The 23,911-nt window shown below is 41.1% G+C and overlaps 1 protein-coding gene across 1 annotated transcript in view; it reads right to left on the bottom strand.

The window, feature by feature from the left end:
- LOC126298003 (vesicle-fusing ATPase 1) overlaps positions 1 to 8,968 on the bottom strand; it is an 88,978-nt gene extending 80,010 nt beyond the window's left edge. Inside the window, exon 1 of the mRNA XM_049989321.1 lies at positions 8,743 to 8,968. Coding sequence (XP_049845278.1) covers positions 8,743 to 8,766 — 24 coding nt within the window. The 5' untranslated portion in view covers positions 8,767 to 8,968. The remainder of the gene's footprint in view (positions 1 to 8,742) is intronic.
- Positions 8,969 to 23,911: the final 14,943 nt, after the last annotated feature.

The following is a 23,911-nucleotide window of genomic DNA, read 5'->3' as shown; positions in this document are numbered from 1 at the left end:
CTGCATAAATATTGCCTTGCAATGAGCAGCTAAGGACAACAGCAGAGGTGAACCCATCCCAGTCAGCATTACAGCACACCCATCTGGGTGGGTGTCCAGGGGAACAATGCTGAGGGAGGGACAGGAAGATTGGGAAATGGCCACTACCACACAAGTTATCGTGGACTCTCCAGTGGATAGGTGGTAAAAGACCAGAACTGCAAAAGAAAGATCAATGGCCAAATAAGTTCAGTGTGACACTTTAAATGTGTGGGGGCACCACAGTTCAAAAGGCAAAAATTGGGTTGTACCAGTAAATGTTTCAGTGTCTTTACCACAGCCAGTGACCAGTGTTCCATTCCACGAAGGGTTATGGGTGTTGAAGTCGCCCATGACTAGGAATGGTGGGGGAAGATGAGGACTAATGTAGACAGTACTTCCTGCAACACAACACCATTGGAAGGGAAATAGACATTACATAAGGGTAAAATCCCAATGTGCCGTAACTATTTTTTTTTGGGGGGGGGGAGGGGAGGCGGGGTTTAAAGGCGCTCAGCTACTGAGGTCATTAGCGCCCAGTCACAATTGTAAGAGCACATAGAATCTAGTAAAACTCAAGGAAGGGGGGGGGGGGGGGGGGGACACCAGAAAGTTCTTACAAAGATGCAGAGAAAATAACCGGCAATGCCCAATCCGCAACCTGGTCAGCAGGACCTCTTCTCGCCGAGATGGTCGGGAGGAGGTTGTCCAAGCAGTTGGGAATGATTTTACGGCCCGGAGCTTGTTTCCTTGAAGTGATGACCGAGTATCCCACCACAATGACAAGCCTCTTACAAACAACCCCACTAATGTCAGATGATGGGACACAATGGGAGGCTGGCCGAGGCAGGAGGACTGCAGCCTTGGCTGCAGCATCAGCAGTCTCATTCCCAGGCACTCTTACATGGCCCCAATGTGCCGCAAAATGTACAGCTACAGCTTCCAAAGGTATATCAAGAAGCACAAGTTCACTATGTACACATGAGTCCAGCACATAAATACAACCCCCCCCCCCTCCCATGATACCCTCTCATAGTCAGTACGATTCTTAAAATAATCTCGGTAGCCATAAAGGGCAGGGGTCCGAGTTGCTGTAAACTATGTTTCCTGGACAACAATACAGAATACAGAGTAAGCACTAAAAAGCTGCCGTAGCTCAGCCAGGTGGTGGAAAAATCCTGTTACAACTGCAATGGTCAAGTGCTGCCACCATATGAGACATCTATTGGCATAGGTTCGGTGGAAATGTACCGCACATTGTCTGGGGAGATCTGGTGCCTCAGGGACCAACAGGATCTCCACCCTTGGCACAGAAGGAAACAGGCAGAGTCCAGTTGCATGGGGGCCACTGGAGTTTCCTTCATCTTTGAGGGCTTCCTTTTGTCCTTCTCCTGAGAAGACGAGGACTAGCAAGATTCCCCTGAATTAGTTTCAGAGCCAGAGGTATAATGGGAAGTCCAACAGCCAGCAGGTTGTGGTTCCTTCAGCCACTGGATGGTGTCTAGCTGTGAACCAGCAAAATCTGTGGAAGGGAGAGTGCCAGGGACCTCTTCCTAGCTAGAGAAGCCAGAGGAAGATGACGTGCCTCCAGCTGGAACCAGTGTCCCTCGCAGGTGAGCCAATGCTCCCGAAGCAGGTGCGGTGGAAGCACCAGAAGGGCCCACGAACACCTGGAGAGAGGGGGGGAGGGGGGGGGGAGGGGGCATCAGCAGGTGGCTAGCACCATCAACAGAGAAGATGATGACCTTGAAGCTGTAGTGCAAGACTGTCATTTGTATGTGATTAAGCCACACATCCTTTTTTCTGCCTTCCTGATATGCGAGCTTGTACAGGGTCTTATACTCCTAGATTTTCTTCTCACATTTAAAAATGGACCAATCCAGGAAGGGGGCAGAATGGAGTTCTAAGTTTACACACACACGGAAGGGGGGGGGGGGGGGGCGGCACAAGGAACATTTATGTGCAACAGATATTCACAAGCCCTGCAGACAGCAATCCAATGGGAAGACGTATGTCTGAATTTCATACACTTTAAGGATCTCGTAGGAGGAGGAATGTAAGGTTTCATGTCACAGCAGTAGACCATCACCTTGATTTTCTCAGGCAATGTATCAACCTTGGAAGCCACAATGAAGGACCCAGTAGCAAGTTTTCCCTTGGTACCCTATGGACATGATGGATGAATGCACACCCCGGCACTAAGATGGCCCATAGCTCATCATCAGATTGCAAAAGGTCACCGGAAAAATGATGCCCTGGATCATATTGAGACTCTTGCAGGATGTGATGGTCACGAAAATGTCACCCAACTTTTCACAAGAGAGCATCATCTGTGACTGGGCAGGATATAACATTTTAATCAAGAGGGAACACTCTCCATCTTAGAGGTGTCTGGAACTTGCCTGTATTTGTCTTCAATATGTTCAACAAAAAATAAATAAAGGCTTTGTGATCAGAAAGATGTTCCCGTTGATCTTAGTATGAAACAGGTATTGCGAGAGAGTTTTAGTCCCTGTCTAGACCTATGTTCCTCCCACTGCGTGGCAAAGGAAGGGAATGCATTACAATCATATTTTGTTTCATCATACGAGGCCTTTCCATTCAAAGAGATTGCTGGGGCCCTGTGAGCCCCAGTGGGAGAAATTTTAAGTTGGTTCATGTGTGAATTATCCACCATGGTGCCACCAACTTTGGATAGGGGCTCTCCCCATGGGTGCCACCCAGCCTCTGCAAAAGCTACCTGACCAGTAATCTGCTGCTAGGAGACCTCAAGCCCCGACCATGACAGGCACGTACACCACGGAATATGCAGGGAGTGTGCAGCACAGATACCTACAGTGCAATCCCAGCATGGTCAAGCAGTTACCATCATTCATGTACTTGACAACTCCTTCCCCCCCCCCCCCCCCCCAATAACAACAGGATGGCTACCATACCAGGTTTTGGGCATACTATGATGACAGGAAGGAAGGGCGCCAGGGTGGAACGGCTCAGAGGTACAGCATACACCCCAGTGGGCGGCCTTCCCTGCATGACACGCACTTCTGTAAAATGTGGAAGCGATGGCACATCAAACCCAATTATGGTGACCATATAATTGTTACAGGAAGGTGAAGATAGAGCTGGGAGTGAAACTGGAAATGACGATCAAAATCATGAACCAAGTCCATGCAGGGTCTACACCATAAAGATCATATGGCAGAAAACCAGAAGAGGTAAAGTCTAAGTGTAGGTTTGCAGCACTGAAAGAGAAGTATGCTGAAAATGCTGGGGTCCCATTGTAGCCAAGCATATAGGTACTCACAAGAGAGTGGCAAGCCCCCTGGGGGGGGTAATGAAAGTTGCACATGATTTCTAGCCCCATAGTTGTATACTGTTTCCTGGCAGGATTCCTAGAAATCAATCACTGTAATTGTATAACATACTGCTCATATCATTATTGTGGGTGCTAGGGCTGTTGCAATGACATACTACACATCAGAGTAATTACCAATGAAAATAATATCCTGTAATGATCCAAGAAAATTACTGCAAGCCTTGAGTCTTATTCCTACAACAGTTACACAGAAGATTTCGTGCACTCTTGTTAGTGAGAAAATGCAGTACTTTCTTTGCATAACTTAAGAGAGTTTTGCTTTAACGTCAGTTGCCATGAGAGAGTCAATACATCACATCAGTTCTCAGCTGCCTGAACAGACTTTGATATACAGTTTGAATTAAAGACCTTTTACAAAATGCACCTGTGCTAAGAATATTCTTGTTTCTGAGAACTACTGATGTAGAATATTTCAATGCCCGAGAGCATAAAATAAAATCAGACTAAGTAAACAAACCCCCATAAATTTATGCCTGAAACTACATGCAATTCTCTGCTGGCAAGAGAGGTTAATTTCAGCCCCCACCCCACTGTGTAAACATTTAATTTATTTTGTTTTAGTCTTATATCCAGGTAGTGAGTGTATCACAAGGATAATATGGAACTTTCAAAATTGTAGAGATCGAAAATAACTTAATGACAATAAAAGACTATTAAAAATAAAATATTACAGAAAACATACACTATGGAAAAAAGTTGTACTTAAACTTAAGAGCTTAAGTCACCAGCTTCATAACATTTAGCAAGATAAAAATATCATTTCCAACAAACTTTAAATTAAGATACGCTATTGATAGTGTTTTAATGTCACTGAGCTTCATTCTTCGCCTCTGCTCTGCACTGTCCTTAGTTCTACTTTGACGTACTACCATCAAATAGATAAGCTTCTACACAAGTTATTTTTAGTATGTGTTATAACCGTATGTATATAACAGGAAGTAAAGTATGAAAAATGGTGTCCACTGGAGCAACTAGAGGAAATTCTGTGATCCATGAGAGAGTAATTCAGTTCCATATTCCACGTGCCATAAATAGGAATGAAATTTTCTCCACGTTCACTGAGATCATATCTGGCAGCATACTAGAGTCTATCCAGATAATTTTGCGAAGACAAACATATCAACAACACACATACTCGAATCAAAATTACTGTTTGCTAAACGTTTCTGTGAGTCAGGTGGTAGGAGCCATCCACCAAAACACCATAGTTCTTTATCAAATGCCATGAGTTCACTGTGTTGCCAGTTTTGTCAGCACATGCAGGGCCTTGGCCAATATCACTGGTTCCCACTGACAACACTGCCCCCCTGCTACTGCAGTCTGTCAACTATGAAGTTATTTTAATCTGATTATAATTTTTTAACAGATGCCTACACTCTCTTGTGAAAATGTGAAGTGACCCACCAGTTAGGTATTTATTTTCAGAATCACAGTAAACATCTTAAATTACTGCTTTCTGAACACGTGTTCTACATGTATCTGTGTGCCAGTTTTTGCCCCATAATTGTAAATTTAAACACTGAATAATTAATCCCAACAGAGGAAGTGTTACATTAGTGAAAAGATACACTGACTGTCCCAATTTCATGGCTTCAAAGGAAACAAACTACTTCAGTCTCAGTTATTTATTTTCTGAAGATTTGTCTCCAGTGGCCACAACAATGGAATCAATTCTGCAACATTTCAAAGCGGCACCTTAATACAAATCACAAAAAATAAATAAATAAATAAATAAATGGAAGAATAAAATGTTCACACTATAATGATGGTAATTTAGTTTTAATACACCTTAAAGGCAAAATACTAAAAATACTGCACACCATACGAAATAATTCTGGTGGGAATAAGCTATGAAGCAGACACTCAAGCAATGAATTATATCTACCGACACTTTTGTACATATATTTAAATAAGGAATTTAGTAACTTAAAGAAGAGGTAGCTTTATATGAGAAATGTTTTAGCTGTCAATGTTCATTGTAAGTTGATTTCATGTTCCATGGATAGTTTGCATGATATGGCCTACATTGTAATTATGTGGAATGAGTCATTTTATATTCATATCACAAATTATTTTGCAAATATGCCTACATGCTAACCATTTACAAGATTTTTTTTTAATGATGTAAACATGCTACTCAGTAATTCCTACTACCCCTTTTACACATAACAATAATAGATATTCTTCTACAGAATAGAAGGAGTCGTCATGAAGGAAGTTTGTTTTTGAATTTTACTTTTCTCTTTGTCGGATATTTTATGTCACTGGGCAAATTATCGGAAATTTTAGTTGCCACATTGTGCATCTACTTTTGTACTGAAGACCACCTTAATGTGGAGGTAATTGATGTCATTTTTCTTCTGGTATTGTAATTATTTACATCATTGTTTCTTCTGAAATGCAGTGAATGATTTACCATATATTCCATGAGGGAATAAATACACTGTGATGCACTAGTCAAAATGCTCAACTCAAAGATATCTATAAGTTGATTGTGGGTGAATACTACATCTTCTTCTTCAGGTTTTTAAGCAACAGAAGAAATGGTAAACAAAGTTCTTAACAGTATCATTGACTGGTTTTCTGCAAATGGTCTAACCCTCAATTTTAAAAAGAGAACATATTCAGTTTTACACATGTAGGGGTACTAATCAAATCACTCTAATGGTAAGGTAACACATGGCAAGGAAGTAATAAATAGGGTAGAAACTTCAAAATTCCTACATGTCCATATGATGAGAATTTAAACTGGAAAATGTACACTTTTGAACTTTTATACCAAAACTTTGTTCAGCCACATTTGTGTTTGCAATCATTGCAAATCTGTGGGAGAGAAACCAGTAAGTTGACATTTTCATATAGTAGAGTGATATGGAATTATGTTCCAGGGTAACTCATCTTTAAGAAAGAAAGTCTCCAGTGCACAAAAACTATTATAAAAATAATATGTGGTGCTCACGCATGATCATTCCACAGACATCTGTTTAAAGAGTTTGGCATTCTGACTATTGCTTCACAGTATATCTATTCCCTCATGAATTTTGTTGGAAATAATCCACAGTAGTTCAAAAGGAACAATGATGTACATAATTACCATACCAGGAGGAAGAATTACATCTGTTACTCCACATTACAGTTGTCTTTAGCACAACTACGAAACTTAAATTTTTGATCATTTATCAAGTGATATGAAATATTTCGCAGGCACCAAAGTAAAATTTGAAAACAAACTGATGGAGTTCCTGCTTGACAACTCCTATTCCATAGAAGAACTTCCATTACTATAAGGTGTAAAATGTAGAGTGTCAGACTTACTAACTCAACATCTGTATACCTTTTTCTTTTTGTAAACAAAAAAAGAAACTTGAATATGTTAACAATGTAACCATATGTACAAATTAATTTGCTGTGTGATTGTAAAATAGCTTGATCCCATTATTCTGACCTATCATGCAAAAAGATCCATAAAAGATGAATCAAAACTACCATGAAAACCTTCTTCCGTAAAGATGAGTTACCCCAGAACATTATTCAATATGACATTGCTGAATGAAAATATGCAATATATGTACGCTTACTGATTTGTCTCTCACCAATATTTGCAATGATTCAAGGGCAAATGTGGCAGAACAAAGTTGTTTTATGAATGTGCTGCTTCTCGTTCAAATTCTCATTAATTTGGGGCTCCTACAAACTTTGAAGATTTTACCCTAATTAATATTTCCTCACCTTGAGACACTCTTATTGGTATAATACCTCTAGATGTAGAGGAATAAATATGGTTTGTCTTTTTAAAATTGAGGGCGAGACCGTTCACAGAAAACAAGTCAATGATACTTTTAAAAATAACTTCACCATTGCCCTATGTATGCTTGGACCAATTACAATAATAGTACTAACTGCAAAAGAATTACCTCTGGTTGCTGTATGTTAGATAGAAGATGGTTTACATATATGAGGAACAATATCGAATCTAAGACTGAGCCTCGGGGACCCTCATTTGTGATTGCTCCCCAGTCAGAGTAATGTCCCCAGACTACATTGGTTGAGTTACTAAGTTCAACTTTCTCTATTCTTTTGACTGAATATGACACCCACTGGTTTGTTATACCACCAATCCTATAAAACCAACTGTCTAAACAAAATATGCCGATTAAGGTCCATGGCACTTTACCTAGCTGAGAAATCAGCCCCAATTACATACAGCTCCTATAAACATATTTAAGGCACATTTAAAAACACTAATCTCTCAATATATTACTTACCAACATGAAAGTATCAGTCACAAATAACAAAATGTTGAATTATCTTCTATTACAGTGGATTATGAATCAATGACCATTTTCATGCGGACTAGCTTACAACAATTAAAATCTATACTACCCATAAAAAAAAAAAAAAAACGCATCTCGGGAATTGTTAAACTGATGCAATACATTAACTCATGTGAATCCACTTTTATAGATCATGGCTCTAAGGGTACAGCGAAGAAAAATTTCCAGACAATTGCATTTTTCTTGTTGCACAGATGAAAATACGTTAAAAACTTACGGTTCGTTATCAAATTATGGTAACGTTCCATAACGAGTCGAATGAACATAATATAGATACATTACAGCAGTTCCCAATTGGTCGGGTGAGGTTTAACTAACCACAATGGTAGTTACTACTACTACTACTAGTACAACTACTAACAGCAGTAGTAAATAAAAACAGTAAGAGAAGCGGTAACAGCAATAGTAGTAGTAGTAGTAGTAGTAGTAGTAGTAGTAGTAAACAACAACGTAACAGTTACGTGAAACTAATTCACCTGGAAATCAAGTGTTTCAATTTCTGCAGGAACGATTTGTTTGGATATAAATGCATGTAAAAAACGACTATACAAAAGATAAAATATTTCACATTAGATTAGTAGAGCTAACATTTTCTCACAGGAGAACGGAAGTGATAAGACATCGTTTAATATGTAATCTATATGGCATTCGTTTAGTACACTTTAATTTTATCTTTTATAAGGAATCTACAAAAGCACTATAGCACACTTTCTTCCTTCCATAAGAATCGGACAGTTAACTTCACGCCGTTCCAATATTCATTATTCGCCAACGTGATTGCTAAATTGAACATGGGCGTCTTCATTATTAAAAATGTACAACTACAAGCGGCCTATAATCTCGTCTACTTTAACTATATTAGCATTTAAATTTCATTTTCGTCCAACTTTGCAAGGGTAAGCGGGCCATTGGGTACTTTTAACACAAATTAGTATTAATTATACTGCAGTTTGGAACAAAGCTTATTATGACGATAAACAAAACATTGATCAGATTTTAGGAATGTATATTTACCGCGCCAGACGACATGTCTAACATGCCCAGGAATATCAATACACGGAAAACTGCAATGCAGAACACGTAGCTTACAGTGACACAACACTAGCAGACAGCTCACAAAACGCATCCGACCAAAGAAGTACGTAAAGATAACACTAAACGTGCCACCCACTACGAAAGATTAGTGAGATATCTTTGACTGCTAAAGGATAAACGTGGCTCCAGCGAGAGACGCTAGATTCACCTAGGTAATATTTATCTAGAGCTCATATACATTAGGACGAATTGTCCGCCATGTTTCCCCTAACTTTGACGATTCGTCAGTGTTTACCCTGTTACCTAGTCACGCAAGTTTTATACAATATTTCTTATAAAATAGTTGATGTTGCATGTATGCATTGTACCGGACAGTAATTAATGCGCATAGAGAATGCCCTTTTCATATAACAGAGAAACTGAAATATTATGTTACTCGGCTGTAGAAATGTAGGCTTAGAACTTGCGTGGATTAAGTCATGAGTTAAGAACTCAGTACTAATGTTCTCAACTGTGAGTGTTACACAGTAACAACCTGTGCCTATTTATTAGTTTTTGCCTGTATACACTTGCAAAAGTGGTGTACATTTTTTAACCATAAGTAGGTTCTTTAAAAGATGTAACGTTTTTATTGTACAGAGGGAGAAAAAGTATAGTTTCACGATACAGTGAAAGAAATTTTCACCAATAATTCCATCTGTTATTTATCCAATATTCATTCTGTATACTTCCAGCCACGTTAAATCAACTTAGTGAAGAACTGTCAGAGAAGTATCAGAAAATAATTTGTTGCCCTAACTTCTATCTAGGCATTACGTAAGCAAGTAGTAGCGGTTCTGGAGCACATATTGTCGAAATTAACACACTTATGGTATCGTAAAAAGCTTAGATTCCGTTTCCACAGAGTAAATGCCTATAATTTAGGTAGTTAGACATTCAAGATGTGAAACTTCCTGACAGATTAAAATTGTGTGCCTTACCGAGACTCGAACTCGGGACCTTTGCCTTTCACGGGCAAGTGCTCTTGGAAAGTAGGAGACGAGGCACTGGCAGAACTGAAGATGTGAGGTCGGGTTGTGAGTCGCGTTTGGGTAACACAGATTGTCGAGCACTTGCCCATGAAAGGCATAGCTCCCGAGTTCAAGTATCGGTCTGGCACACAGTTTTAATCTGCCAGGAAGTTTCGTATCAGCACACACTCCGCTGCAGAGTGAAAATCTCATTCTGCTATCAAGATGTGATTCCATTGCTTCTGTTGAAAGGGAAGTCTGCAGAGTTAGTGTAAATTTTGTGTATCTGTAACTCATGCTGCTGTTAAATGTCTTTATTGTTAACATAAAAAGAAGACAGAAGATTTGTTGCTTGTTCAGTTGTGCTTAAAACTTCATTATTTGAAAGTTATGTTACTTGTGCAGATTCCCTCACAGTGACCAATCTGCTATAAAAATACCTTAGTTATTACTCTTACTACCAAACCTATGTAAGAAATGGGGTTAACTAATTTTCAGTTTTTGTATGCATGTTTCTGATAATTAGTATTAAATTCATCACAATAAATATTTGTCTCCACTTTTCCAATTGCGAAAATATTTCCAGAATCTAAAATTTTTTTGAAACAACTGTTTCAGTAAAGTCTTCGAGTGGCAGAACGAAAGCACTTGTATACAGCTGATTTCATGTTTATAGCTATTTTTATTAACATATACTTACAATCAGTGCTTGATTTGTAAAAAAAAAAGAGAGATTTCAGTACTGTGACCTAAAGGAAGGCTGTTTGAAATTTAGACCACTGCATACATACAGGTAAAGTCCAATCTAGTTTAAACCTGTCTTTGACAAGAACAGGATACAGGAGGGTGATCCTTTGAGGGGGTCAGACTTGACTGCAGGATTCTGGTGTGGAAAGATAGCTAATAATGTAACGTGCCATTTATTTTACCAATATGCTTACACAGGCATACACTGATCTTTCAAAATTTCACCAATTATATGAAGTTCTTTAAATCTCAAAAACACTTAAATCAACCTACTCTGATATCATAAAGTAAATATTTACACTCCAGCAAAACTGTGGTAAAATAACTAAAATTTTAAATACTCTTTCTTAGATTGCCTGATAAGAGTCATAAATTTAAATAACACGATAGGGGACTCAAAAGTAGCGGGAATTGGGCTGCGGTGGGGAGGGAGAGTGGGGGAACCCATTGTTCGACAGGTGTCCGTTATGGTCACGCCACCTGAGTCAGTGTGCAAAGTTGTGTCGCTGTGAGTGCATCGGTTCGCCAGCGACAGCTTTTTTAGCAAAATAATTTCTTCCATTTCGGCGAAAACGTGATGGCGTGGCTGTGAAATTTTGTTTTTTGTTCCGTAAATCGGCTGCGGAAACTATTGTATGCTTAAGACAGCTTATGGGGATGCTGCCCTAAGTAAAACAAGAGTCTAAGAGTGGTCTTCACTTTAAAAATGGAGAAATGTCAATTGAATACCAACCCCGTTCAGGACGCCCCATCAACATCCAAAAGTGAAGACCGTCGCCGAACCATTGATCAACTCTGAGAGATGTCTGGAATATCATGAAGTTCAATTCAGAGGATTTTATCAGAAGATTTGCACATGAGAAGGGGTGTAGCCAAATTTGTCCCTCCCCTTCTCACAGACGAGCAAAGGGAGCTCCGACTTCAGACATGTTTTTAGCTTCAGAATCAACTCAAAGAGGACTCTAATTTTTTCCATTGTAATTACTGGTGGCGAATCGTTGTGCTATGGATATGACCCTGAGACAAAGCAGCAGTCAAGCCAGTGGAAGACAAATGTCTCTCCTCATCCCAAAAACGCTCATCAAGGGAAGTCAAAATCAAGACAATGCTCAATTGTTTTTTGCGATTGCAGAGGTGTTGAGAGAGCGGAGTTCGTTCTCCCTGGTCAAACTATCAATCAAGAGTTCTACTTGGAGTTTTAAAAAAGATTGATGGAGAGTATGTGGAAGGAAAGGGCAGATCTTTGGTGCACAATTGAGTTGTTTTTCTGTCATGACAAGGTGCTGGCCCACACTGTTCTCTCTGTAAAGTAGTTTTTGACCAAAAACGGCACGAAACCAATTGTCCACCCTCCCTATCCACCAGAAGTTTGGAAGAGATCCCCCTGAAATATCTCTTGTTCCCCAGATTCAAAAGGGACATGAAAGAAAAGCGAGTTGCCTCTGTGGAGGAGATAAAATAAAAACTGCTGGAAGGCATAAAGAACATCCCAGATAGGCAGATTTAAAAACAGATTTGGACAATGGAAGACAGTTTGAAGAAGAGCGTTGCAGTCAGTGGAGGATACTTGGGAGGTGATCAGAATTTAGTGTAAAAATATTAAGAAATAAAGACATTCAGATGAATTTCCCGTTTTTTGCCCCCCCCCCCCTTGTACATTAAAGAAACACAGTGTTGTGATTTCCACCCCAAACAGAAGTTCCAAACATCAATTTAATTAGAATGACTAACAACTCAGACTCCATAACCAATACCGGCTTTAGTCACCAAATTACAATGAAATTTAACAGGGAATTAAAATGAGCTCTCATAAGAATCTGATTAATTAATTATAGTAGGATAATTTTAAACACTCATAACCAATAGTATAAAACTGCCCATTTAATATACACTCCTGGAAATTGAAATAAGAACACCGTGAATTCATTTTCCCAGGAAGGGGAAACTTTATTGACACATTCCTGGGGTCAGATACATCACATGATCACACTGACAGAACCACAGGCACGTAGACACAGGCAACAGAGCATTCACAATGTCGGCACTAGTACAATGTATATCCACCTTTCGCAGCAATGCAGGCTGCTATTCTCCCATGGAGACGATCGTAGAGATGCTGGATGTAGTCCTGTGGAACGGCTTGCCATGCCATTTCCACCTGGCGCCTCAGTTGGACCAGCGTTCGTGCTGGACGTGCAGACCGCATGAGACGACGCTTCATCCAGTCCCAAACATGCTCAATGGGGGACAGATCCGGAGATCTTGTTGGCCGGGGTAGTTGACTTACACCTTCTAGAGCACGTTGGGTGGCACGGGAAACATGCGGATGTGCATTGTCCTGTTGGAACAGCAAGTTCCCTTGCCGGTCTAGGAATGGTAGAACGATGGGTTCGATGACGGTTTGGATGTACCGTGCACTATTCAGTGTCCCCTCCACGATCACCAGAGGTGTACGGCCAGTGTAGGAGATCGCTCCCCACACCATGATGCCGGGTGTTGGCCCTGTGTGCCTCGGTCGTATGCAGTCCTCATTGTGGCGCTCACCTGCAAGGCGCCAAACACACATACGACCATCACTGGCACCAAGGCAGAAGCGACTCTCATCGCTGAAGACGATGGCTCCATTCGTCCCTCCATTCACGCCTGTCGCGACACCACTGGAGGCGGGCTGCACGATGTTGGGGCGTGAGCGGAAGGCGGCCTAACGGTGTGCGGGACCGTAGCCCAGCTTCATGGAGACGGTTGCGAATGGTCCTCGCCGATACCCCAGGAGCAACAGCGGCCCTAATTTGCTGGGAAGTGGCGGTGCGGTCCCCTACGGCACTGCGTAGGATCCTACGGTCTTGGCGTGCATCCGTGCGTCGCTGCGGTCCGGTCCCAGGTCGACGGGCACGTGCACTTTCAGCCGACCACTGGCGACAACATCGATGTACTGTGGAGACCTCACGCCCCACGTGTTGAGCAATTCGGCGGTACGTCCACCCGGCCTCCCGCATGCCCACTATACGCCCTCGCTGAAAGTCCGTCAACTGCACATACGGTTCACGTCCACGCTGTCACGGCATGCTACCAGTGTTAAAGACTGTGATGGAGCTCCGTATGCCACGGCAAACTGGCTGACACTGACGGCGGCGGTGCACAAATGCTGCGTAGCTAGCGCCATTCGACGGCCAACACCGCGGTTCCTGGTGTGTCCGCTGTGCCGTGCGTGTGATCATTGCTTGTACAGCCCTCTCGCAGTGTCCGGAGCAAGTATGGTGGGTCTGACACACCGGTGTCAATGTGTTCGTTTTTCCATTTCCAGGAGTGTATATAAAGGTGAAGACATTAACACACTTATTTAATTTAATTTACACTTGGCAGGTATCTCAATACAATAAAATCTCTCTTCCAAACTTTTCTTGGAAGTAGTATAGCAAGCCTCATCAGTTTAACAGATAAATTTGTCTTTGAAGAACAGCACCAGTAACCTAGACCTTGGGAACTGTGGCTTCACTGACACCATTTGCAATTAGACCCATACTATCGAAAAATATCTCTGTAGACTATACCTTCAGTTACTTCCTAGTTGAAAGCATGATACAATTCAAAAACCGAGAACTCAACTCGTTCATACGTCAAACTATTATCTTAACTGAGTGTGCAAAACAATCACATCACATCATAAAGCACTTAAACCAGAGCAACTTCATATTAACAAATATAATTAATTCTGTTGCCCTTCTGGGCGTGTTTTGGAGCTGCCCAGGAGCTGAATCAGCAAGACCACAACTTCATGGCTGGCACCTTGCACACCACCACAATATCTGAACCCAGCCCCCTCCTTCACATTCTCCCATTAATACCAGAGCTGCATCAACCTCAATGTATAAACTTCTACAACAGTAAAACGTCCAGTTAATCACATGCCAATTAAGGAACCTCCGACTGCTGTGGAGCCAGCTAATAGGCATGCATACTTTCTAAGGTAAGTGTAACCCTGCACAACTACAGTTAGAGATTAAATGTCAACAACACCTTTCATTAACAGGAAATTTCAAGCCGACGAAATGGTACATATTAACCTAGCTGTCTCAACCAAACCTGCAAACATTAAAGAGCAAGGTTCACCTCGTCATAAGAGGCACATCATCATCAGCTATTTCTATGAAATGGTCTGACAGTTTAACAGTCAAAACCTGCCACAATTTAAACAGTACCTCTGCTTACAAGAAAAGGAAGTTCAAACATCACCTTGGTCACAGCAGCTCGAGTTGTACCTCTGTCAGGCAACAATATTTCCACTGGCTGTCCCATCAGTGAACTGTACTCTGCTCCCCTTGCACTGTACAGGTGTCTTCTTTACAACTTCCATGGTGTTGGCTGTCCAATCTGTTCTCAATTAGCGTCCTCTCTTCTTCGTACCAAGACCTCCAAGAGAGGCCACTACTCCACAATATCAGCTGCTTAAAAGCCCATCACCCACATACCTCCTCTGGGCCGAGCACATACTCTTTGGACCTACAGTACGCTCACAGTAAAATCGGTATGGGTGAAAAGAAATGAAATGTCGTGTGACGAGGGCCTCCCGTCGGATAGACCGTTCGCCTGGTGCAGGTCTTTCGATTTGACGCCACTTCAGCGACTTGCGCGTCGACATGGGTGTATCACTAGTATCACACTAAGCAGGAATAAATGCTTTGAGCACTATGGGACTTAACTTCAGAGGTCATCGGTCCCTTAGAACTTAGAACTGCTTAAACCTAACTAACCTAAGGACATCACACACATCCGTGCCCGAGGCAGGATTCGAACCTGCGATCGCAGTGGTCTCGCGGTTCCAGACTGTAGCGCCTAGAAACGCTCGGCCAACTCCGACTGGCAGGAATAATTTTACATTGTTTGAACGGGAGCAAAATTTCTATCGAACACATGTCAAAATTATGGTCCTGATTTCTTTCGAAAAAAAGTACTGGTACAGAGTACTGACACACTGTCACAAATCAAGCACTACATAGTATACACATGTGGACGCCAGGTCCTGGTTCCTTGTCGTCCCTGCAGCAATTTATAGTTGATCTAAACCTGCGTAAGCCATTTTTGCGATGGTTAGTATAGTTCATAGCTCAGCAGCCACCTATATTTTTGACAAATTCTTCAATACATTTAGTTAGAAATCTCTGCTCGCATCGTGACTGTTATGCCAAGATGCTGGTGAGTGACAATAGTAATTCATGTGTAAAGTGCAAAAAAATGTAAAATCACGGAAATAGTTTGGATGTGTGCACTGTGGTGCAGAAAATCCTCCCACAATGACGGTATAGACCTTAGTGACAGTGAAGCTCATGCTGTGACGTGTTCAAAAATGCAAAAAAGTAACACAGGAACCTAAAAAATTGGAAAATTGTGCCAACAACTACGTTAGCTTACTGAGTTAGTACAAAATCTTGTCAAGCTAGGAAGTGAATTGTATAGATCACCACAGAATTTCAAAAACATAGATCTGCTGCCAGTTTTCAAAACAAAACTAAGAGAGTAGTTAAAACAACTTGTTTGTACAGAGTTAAGTGATACTGTGACACCAGTGAAAAAAAATTGAAAAAATGCAGTACAGAAGCAATACTTTGAGAACTGTACTATATACATTGTCTCAGTTAAAAGTACATTCGAAAATTTCTTATGTCTCAGCTATTGCAGCAGAAATTGAAACTGGTTGCCTATACGTAGTACACTATATCAACATTAAAATTTGGGATTTGACTATGTGTCCCTTAATTGTTTTACATATATGTGTATAAGGCTACTGTAAAATGATAATATATGTGCTCATCTTGTAATTTATCCTGTAACTATAATTGTAAATGTATACTGACATATTCAATATTGCTGTAAACAGTAATAAAAGGAGGAATAAGTGGAAAAAAGTAAATAAATATAAACAAGTTGGAGCATCCTATATTTTGGGGAAAACAGGCTGGATAGTTCAATTCAGGTTATAGGAGACTTACACTTCTCCATGATGTCACTATGATGTGTATATGTCTAGTTATGAGTGTTGGCCATATTGAATCTGAGCAGTGTGAACCTGCCTTGGAATGGCAATCCATTTTATGCTTATGGAGAGGCATCACTGTACAGATTTGACTCAGGAGATTGCAAGTCAACACTGATGGAAAGTTTTTGTAACAGCAGTTTACCAGTCTGAAAGAATGTGACTGGTTGCTGTTTTCAATACCTAATTATTTCCAAGCATGAAAGTAATGTGTGATGACAAGGTTATGTTCTTTTCAGTAATAGTTCGCAAATATTGTCACATAGAGAAAGGTGTAAGTAGATGAATGACGAACACTAACTTCACTTGTTGTTGTTGCGGTCTTCAGTCATGAGACTGGTTTGATGCAGCTCTCCATGCTACTCTATCCTGTGCAAGCTTCTTCATCCTACTGCAACCTACATTCTTCTGAATCTGCTTAGTGTATTCATCTCTTGGTCTCCCTCTCGATTTTTACCCTCCACACTGCCCCCCCCAATACTAAATTGGTGATCCCTTGATGCCTCAGAACATGTCCTACCAACCGATCCCTTCTTCTGGTCAAGTTGTGCCACAAACTTCTCTTCTCCCCAAATGTATTCAATACTTCCTCATTAGTTATGTGATCTACCCATCTAATCTTCAGCATTCTTCTGTAGCACTACATTTCGAAAGCTTCCATTCTCTCCTTCTCCAAACGATTTATCGTCCACGTTTCACTTCCATACATGGCTACAGTCCATACAAATACTCCCAGAAATGACTTCCTGACACTTAAATCTATACTCGATGTTAACAAATTTCTCTTCTTCAGAAACGCTTTCCTTGCCATTGTCAGTCTGCATTTTATATCCTCTCTACTTCGACCATCATCAGTTATTTTGCTCCCCAAATAGCAAAACTCCTTTACTACTTTAAGTGTCTCATCATTTCCTAATCTAATTCCCTCAGCATCACCCGACTTAATTCGACTACATTCCACTATCCTCGTTTTGCTTTTGTTGATGTTCATCTTATATCCTCCTTTCAAGACAGTGTCCATTCCATTCAACTGCTCTTCCAAGTTCTTTGCTGTCTCTGACAGAATTACAATGTCATCGGCAAACTTCAGAGTTTTTATTTCTTCTCAATGGATTTTAATACCTACTCCGAATTTTTCTTTTGTTTCCTTTACTGCTTGCTCAATATACAGATTGAATAACATCGGGGAGAGGCTACAGCCCTGTCTTACTCCCTTCCCGACCACTGCTTCCCTTTCATGTCCCTCGACTCTTATAACTGCCATCTGGTTTCTGTACAAATTGTAAACAGCCTTTCGCTCCCTGTATTTTACCCCTGCCACCTTTAGAATTTGAAAGAAAGTATTCCAGTCAACATTGTCAAAAGCTTTCTCTAAGTCTACAAATGCTAGAAACGTATGTTTGCCTTTCCTTAATCTTTCTTCTAAGATAAGTCGTAGGGTCAGTATTGCTTCACGTGTTCCAGTGGTTCTACGGAATCCAAACTGATCTTCCCCGAGCTCGGCTTCTACTAGTTTTTCCATTTGTCTGTAAAGAATTCATTTTAGTATTTTGCAGCTGTGGCTTATTAAACTGATTGTTCGGTAATTTTCACATCTGTCAACACCTGCTTTCTTTGGGATTGGAATTATTATATTCTTCTTGAAGTCTGAGGGTATTTCGCCTGTTTCATACATCTTGCTCACCAGATGGTAGAGTTTTGTCAGGACTGGCTCTTCCAAAGCCGTCAGTAGATCCAATGGAATGTTGTCTACTCCGGGGGCCTGGTTTCGACTCAGGTCTTTCAGTGCTCTGTCAAACTCTTCACACAGTATCGTATCTCCCATTTCATCTTCATCTATAGCCTCTTCCATTTCCATAATATTGTCCTCCAGTACATCGCCCTTGTATAGACCCTCTATATACTCCTTCCACCTTTCTGCTTTCCCTTCGTTGCTTAGAACTAGGTTTCCATCTGAGCTCATACAAGTGGTTCTCTTATCTCCAAAGGTCTCTTTAATTTTCCTGTAGGCAGTATCTAGCTTACCCCTTGTGAGATGAGCCTCTACTTCCTTACATTTGTCTTCTAGCCATCCCTGCTTACCCATTTTGCACTTCTGTCGATCTCATTTTTGAGACGTTTGTATTCCTTTTTGCCTGCTTCATTTATTGCATTTTTATATCTTCTCCTTTCATCAATTAAATTCAATATTTCTTCTGTCACCCAAGGATTTTTACTAGCCCTCGTCTTTTTACCTACTTGATCCTCTGCTGCCTTCACTACTTCATCCCTCAAAGCTACCCATTCTTCTTCTACTGTATTTCTTTCCCCCATTCCTGTCAATTGTTCCCTTATGCTCTCCCTGAAACTCTGTACAACCTCTGGTTCTTTCAGTTTATCCAGGTCCCATCTCCTTAATTTCCCACAGTTTTGCAGTTTCATCAGTTTCAATCTACAGGCTATAACCAATAGATTGTGGTCAGAGTCCACATCTGCCCCTGGAAATGTCTTAAAATTTAAATCCTGGTTCCTAAATCTCTGTCTTACCATTATATAATCTATCTGATACCTTTTAGTATCTCCAGGGTTCTTCCATGTTTACAACCTTCTTTCATGGTTCTTAAACCAAGTGTTAGCTATGATTAAGTTGTGCTCTGTGCAAAATTCTACCAGGCGGCATCCTCTTTCATTTCTTAGCCCCAATCCATATTCGAAGATCCAGACGAGGTCACCAGGCCGGTAGACAACAGGGCATTGGCTCGCGTCATACCTTCGGCGATCATTTTCTTGATCCTGCAGGGTGTGGAGTTGAGCTAACTGCCGAGCTACCTCAGCTCTGGTTAACACCTGACCGATGTAGTCGTCGTCCACGTCATCAGGATGTAATGGAAACACAGTGCCCATCGTCGTCGTCGCCTCATGACCATGCACCAGGAAAAATGGCGTAAATCCTTGTGGTGCCTTGTTTGACAGTGTTGTAGGCAAACATCACAAAAGGTAGCACCTCATCCCTGATGGTCTGCTCAACATTGAGAAAAATTGCTAGATAGAGAAGCAATAGAGATTCAGAAACACTATAACAATTTTAATAGGAAAGAGGAAGTTTTAAAGTTAGACAAAATATCGATGTCGACGTTGCGCCAGCGGAATGACAATAGATTACGCTTAATCGAGAATGATGACGCCTTCCAAAGATAGGCATACCGTTGGCATCACGTGACAAACGGTGGTGCCCTCTATGCGCTGTATAAATGCGAGAGTAGCTGGAGCCTCAGTGGCAGTAGCCGGACGACCTCAGAAGATGTCTCCCGCAAATGGAGACGAAACGTTAGGTGGAAATTTTATACATCGACCATCGACCATGGCCTCTCAGCCCATAAGTTTCAACTAAAGACAACACTGGCCGTGAAAGCCTACATTGTTTGATTCTTCGCGAATTATTCGACGTTCCATTGCTGACACACCATATACTCTCTGGCTTATTGGTTGATGGTCTCTAGTGCTAATCCGGTGCTTCACCATCGATTTGTCTAATTTGCTCTTCACCTGTTGATTGAAGCATTCAGAGAACTCTTAAAGAATGGCAAGTAGCTTCGTTTGTTGTTCCTTAGTGAGATCTGGTGATAGTCGTGCTACAAGATTTTGTCTCGTGATGGTAGCGTTAATCTCGCCCACAGACTAGGCATGGGAGGTTTATATGACGCTGAGCTCTTCTGTAATTAAAGGTTCAGCGTTTGCTATGCACATGCATCTTGGAAGGATCTGCAGTTCTCGGAGACACTTAAATATCCACAAATCACTGAATCCGTTCTTCAACGAGACGACAGAGGCTGGGATGACCAAGTTATTCTTCAGTGGAATGCTTCTCTTACATTCCACTACAGATCCATGGCTTGATGGATGGCATGTCACATGACAGCTACCTTTCTAGCGTTGACTGCAGGAATGACCACTTCATCCAGCACAGATAGTCTCCACACACTTCAGTCTCCTCAGCAACACATCTTCCTGTCCACAGTATCTCATCTCGTCTAGCATAATCTTCGAGCGACCACAATCTATAATTGCTTGAGAAACTTTCAAAAAGTCCCATCCGAGAATGACGTCATGACTAAAGTCTTGTAAGACAATGAATTCTAAGGGCTGTGTATGGCCACTTGTACCCACACAAATGATACATCTTCCTGTAGGTTTTACATATTTTCCATTAGCCACCTTCAGCAGAGATGTTTCGCTGTTGGCAAACCGGTTTTCTGCAATTGGCGACGGTACTTCTCCGAAATGACTGAATATGATGCTCCAGAGTCCACAAGAGCTTGGGCTGGTCGGCCATACATGAGGATCCGACGTAGTTTCTTATCATTTTTGTAGTGATCGACTGATCGACGACGGACGATTTTTCTCTTTGGCGGCCTCACCTCCAAGGAATGTCGTACCCTGTGGTTTTCCAGGTTGCGGCGGGAAGGTGATCGGCTGGATCTTCAAAAGGGCGATGGAGACCTTTATCGGCGTGTTGGGGAGCGTCCTCTCCAGCGGCTAGCTTGCGGCGATGGTGACCTACGTCGTCTTGCACCAACATCTTCTTGTTCATCTTCGCCGTCCCGGAGTTGGCGTCGGCTAGGATCGGTCTGCTGTCTTCTGGCGCGGACGTCATCAAACATCAGCTGCCTTTCTCGACAATAGCGCACCACATGTCCCGGTCGTGCGCAGTGGAAACATACTGGTTGGTTATCCTGGGTCCTCCAGACATCAGTCTTCCTTGGTGACCAAACAGGTTCCTCATGCAGCATTGTAGGAATGTAACTTCGCCTGGGTCTCGACTTTTTTACCGTTTTAAAAGGAAATGCAGGACGAGAGATTGGATTCAATGTCTGTTCCTTTTCTTCTCTTATGACCTCTTGAAGCGTCTCGGTTTTCTGCTCGCCGTGCAATCCAAGTGCCTTCTGAACTTCCTCTCTCACTATTTGACTAAGAACAATTGTGAAATCAGTTTCTTCCTCCATCACAGACAGCGATACGGCGTTTGGAAGCCATTCAAACTTCTTGCATGTAACTCTTTTTTGATGCATTGTCTCGATATACTGCACGATTTTATGAAGTCGTCTGCTGTCGAAACCTCCTTTCGCAGTAGGGCTTGATATATGTCCTCAGCAACACCCTTCATGAGATGTCCAACCTTATCTTCCTCCCTCATTCGAGGATCCGCTATTTTACACAGCTCCAAGACGTCTTGAATGTATCATGCTGTGGTTTTTTCTGGATGCTATGACCTGCACTTTAACTTATCTTCAGCCAGTTCCGCCTGGAATACTAGCCAGCTTGCGAACTTGTCCTCATTGTTTTCATACTATTGCTTGGCAGTGCCCTCCAAGTAGAAAAATACGTCAGCCAAACACACAGTGTCATCCCATTTGTTAAATTTGGCTATACCCTCATATACCTTCAGCCACTTGTTTGGATCTTGGCCATTGTCACCAGAGAACCAGGAATAATGTCTCATGTGGTGGCATACGGTTGCTGTCATGGTGATGTCCTCTTATTCTTCTGTCTCCTATAGTTTGCGATGTGTTGAATATGCAACGAACTCGGGTTTCTCGCCACGTAAACGGCAGTTCTGTCGTGGCCCGATGGGAGCCACTGTGCTATCATAAGTCCCAATACCCAGCGCGTCCACCAGACTAATGTCACGTAGAGGAAGGTGTTAATAGATGAATGACGAAGACTAACTTCACTTAACGAAAGTTTATTCAGCACTTGCACATATAAGAACGCGGAGCGAACTGCCTCCAGCCAGAACACATACTGTACATATACAGCTAAAGAACATTCCAGTATGATGATTCTTTCCCTTTGTGGATACTTCTAGAACGTACTAGAACCGAATATAAAAATTAAAATTCTGCAGTCGAGATGAGTTTTGAGCTCAAGACCTTCGACATCACAGTTTAGCATTCTATCCACTACAACACAGTGCTACGCAGCTTCTGCTTTCACTATATTAAATCGCTGTGTGTGTCTCTTTAAGTATTAAAAAACTGAGTTGGATCTATTGGTTGTCCACTAGGTCACACCTTCTCTCATCTTATTCAATTTGATATTCATATTGGCTTCAATTTAACTGATCTGTTTATTTATTTGAGAACCATATGCATAACATAATTTTCTATAGTTACATATACAAATTTATATGTGCATCACACACTAGAATAATAAATGTAGTACTGTCATAACACTCTTAATGGTAAAAGTGTATAGGTTGTGTGAGATATGTCCTAATTTGTGCACAAAATTAAAATTCACTGTGAGAAAAATGAAATTCTTTCTTTGCACTTGAAATTAATTGAAACAATGACAAAAAACAGCAGCAGGCACATTTATGTACAAGTGGAAGAGTACATTCCGTCTGCATGTGTATAAGATGTTATTGTTTGGAAAAGATTCTCCTATAATAACTAGCTTGTAAATTTTGTTTTATACTTCACAGACATCTAAGTTACCTTTTATTTCTTTTCCAAATGTATCACTCTCCTCTATGCATTTTTAAGTGGTACTTAATTTGTTGTACCAGATGATCAATATATTTCGAACATTTACTGGCCTTCTCTTATTTCATGTTTAATTTGTAATTTATTGATAATGATAACTCATTCCAGGCAGAGAGCACTCTTATATGTGCATAATATTGAATATTACAGAACATATTTTCCTTAAATTAATAGGGTACCAGAATCTTTTAAAAAAAGCAAAGGAAAAAATTGTTCATAACTCAAAATTCTATCCATTATGCTACTACCGATACTTGCAGTGTGGAACTTGTAATTAGAGATGCTGAAAACTTCAACTGTCATTATGTTTTTACCTTATATTTAATCATAACAAATCATATGCAAAATGGGCCATCCTCAATATTTGAAGGAACATATTCGTGGGATATAAGTGGTAGCTAATGTGGTGCTGCAGCTTATGACTTTCTGTAGGGGCATCATCAGCTACCATTCACACAGGATTCCACAAATTCTACATAGTTGCAGAACTTTCAATATGGCATCAATTGAAATCATATGGCTGGGTATGAATGTTATATTGCAGTTCATGCCACTAGAGCTGTGACAAGAGTCAAAGGCAAGAAGATGAAACACAAATGTTGGATCTGCAAATAGATTTCGCACAGGGGTTAATCAGGGGCCATAAACACATTTATGTAAGAAATAAAACTCAGAGACGAAAATGCTGTCTGCAGTGTCAAACTAAGCAACAACAGGATTTCAATTCTTTAGAATCTTTAGTATTCATTGATACTGGCATTTTAAATAATTAATTTTTATATTAGCAGCTGCCACATCATACTTGGGAGCTATTTCCTGCCCATAATCCACAATTT

The sequence above is a fragment of the Schistocerca gregaria genome, chromosome X (genome assembly GCF_023897955.1).
Source record: "Schistocerca gregaria isolate iqSchGreg1 chromosome X, iqSchGreg1.2, whole genome shotgun sequence".
Taxonomy (NCBI): domain Eukaryota; kingdom Metazoa; phylum Arthropoda; class Insecta; order Orthoptera; family Acrididae; genus Schistocerca; species Schistocerca gregaria.
The sequence above is the reverse complement of the archived record's forward strand: the minus strand, read 5'-3'. Positions and strand labels throughout refer to the sequence as shown.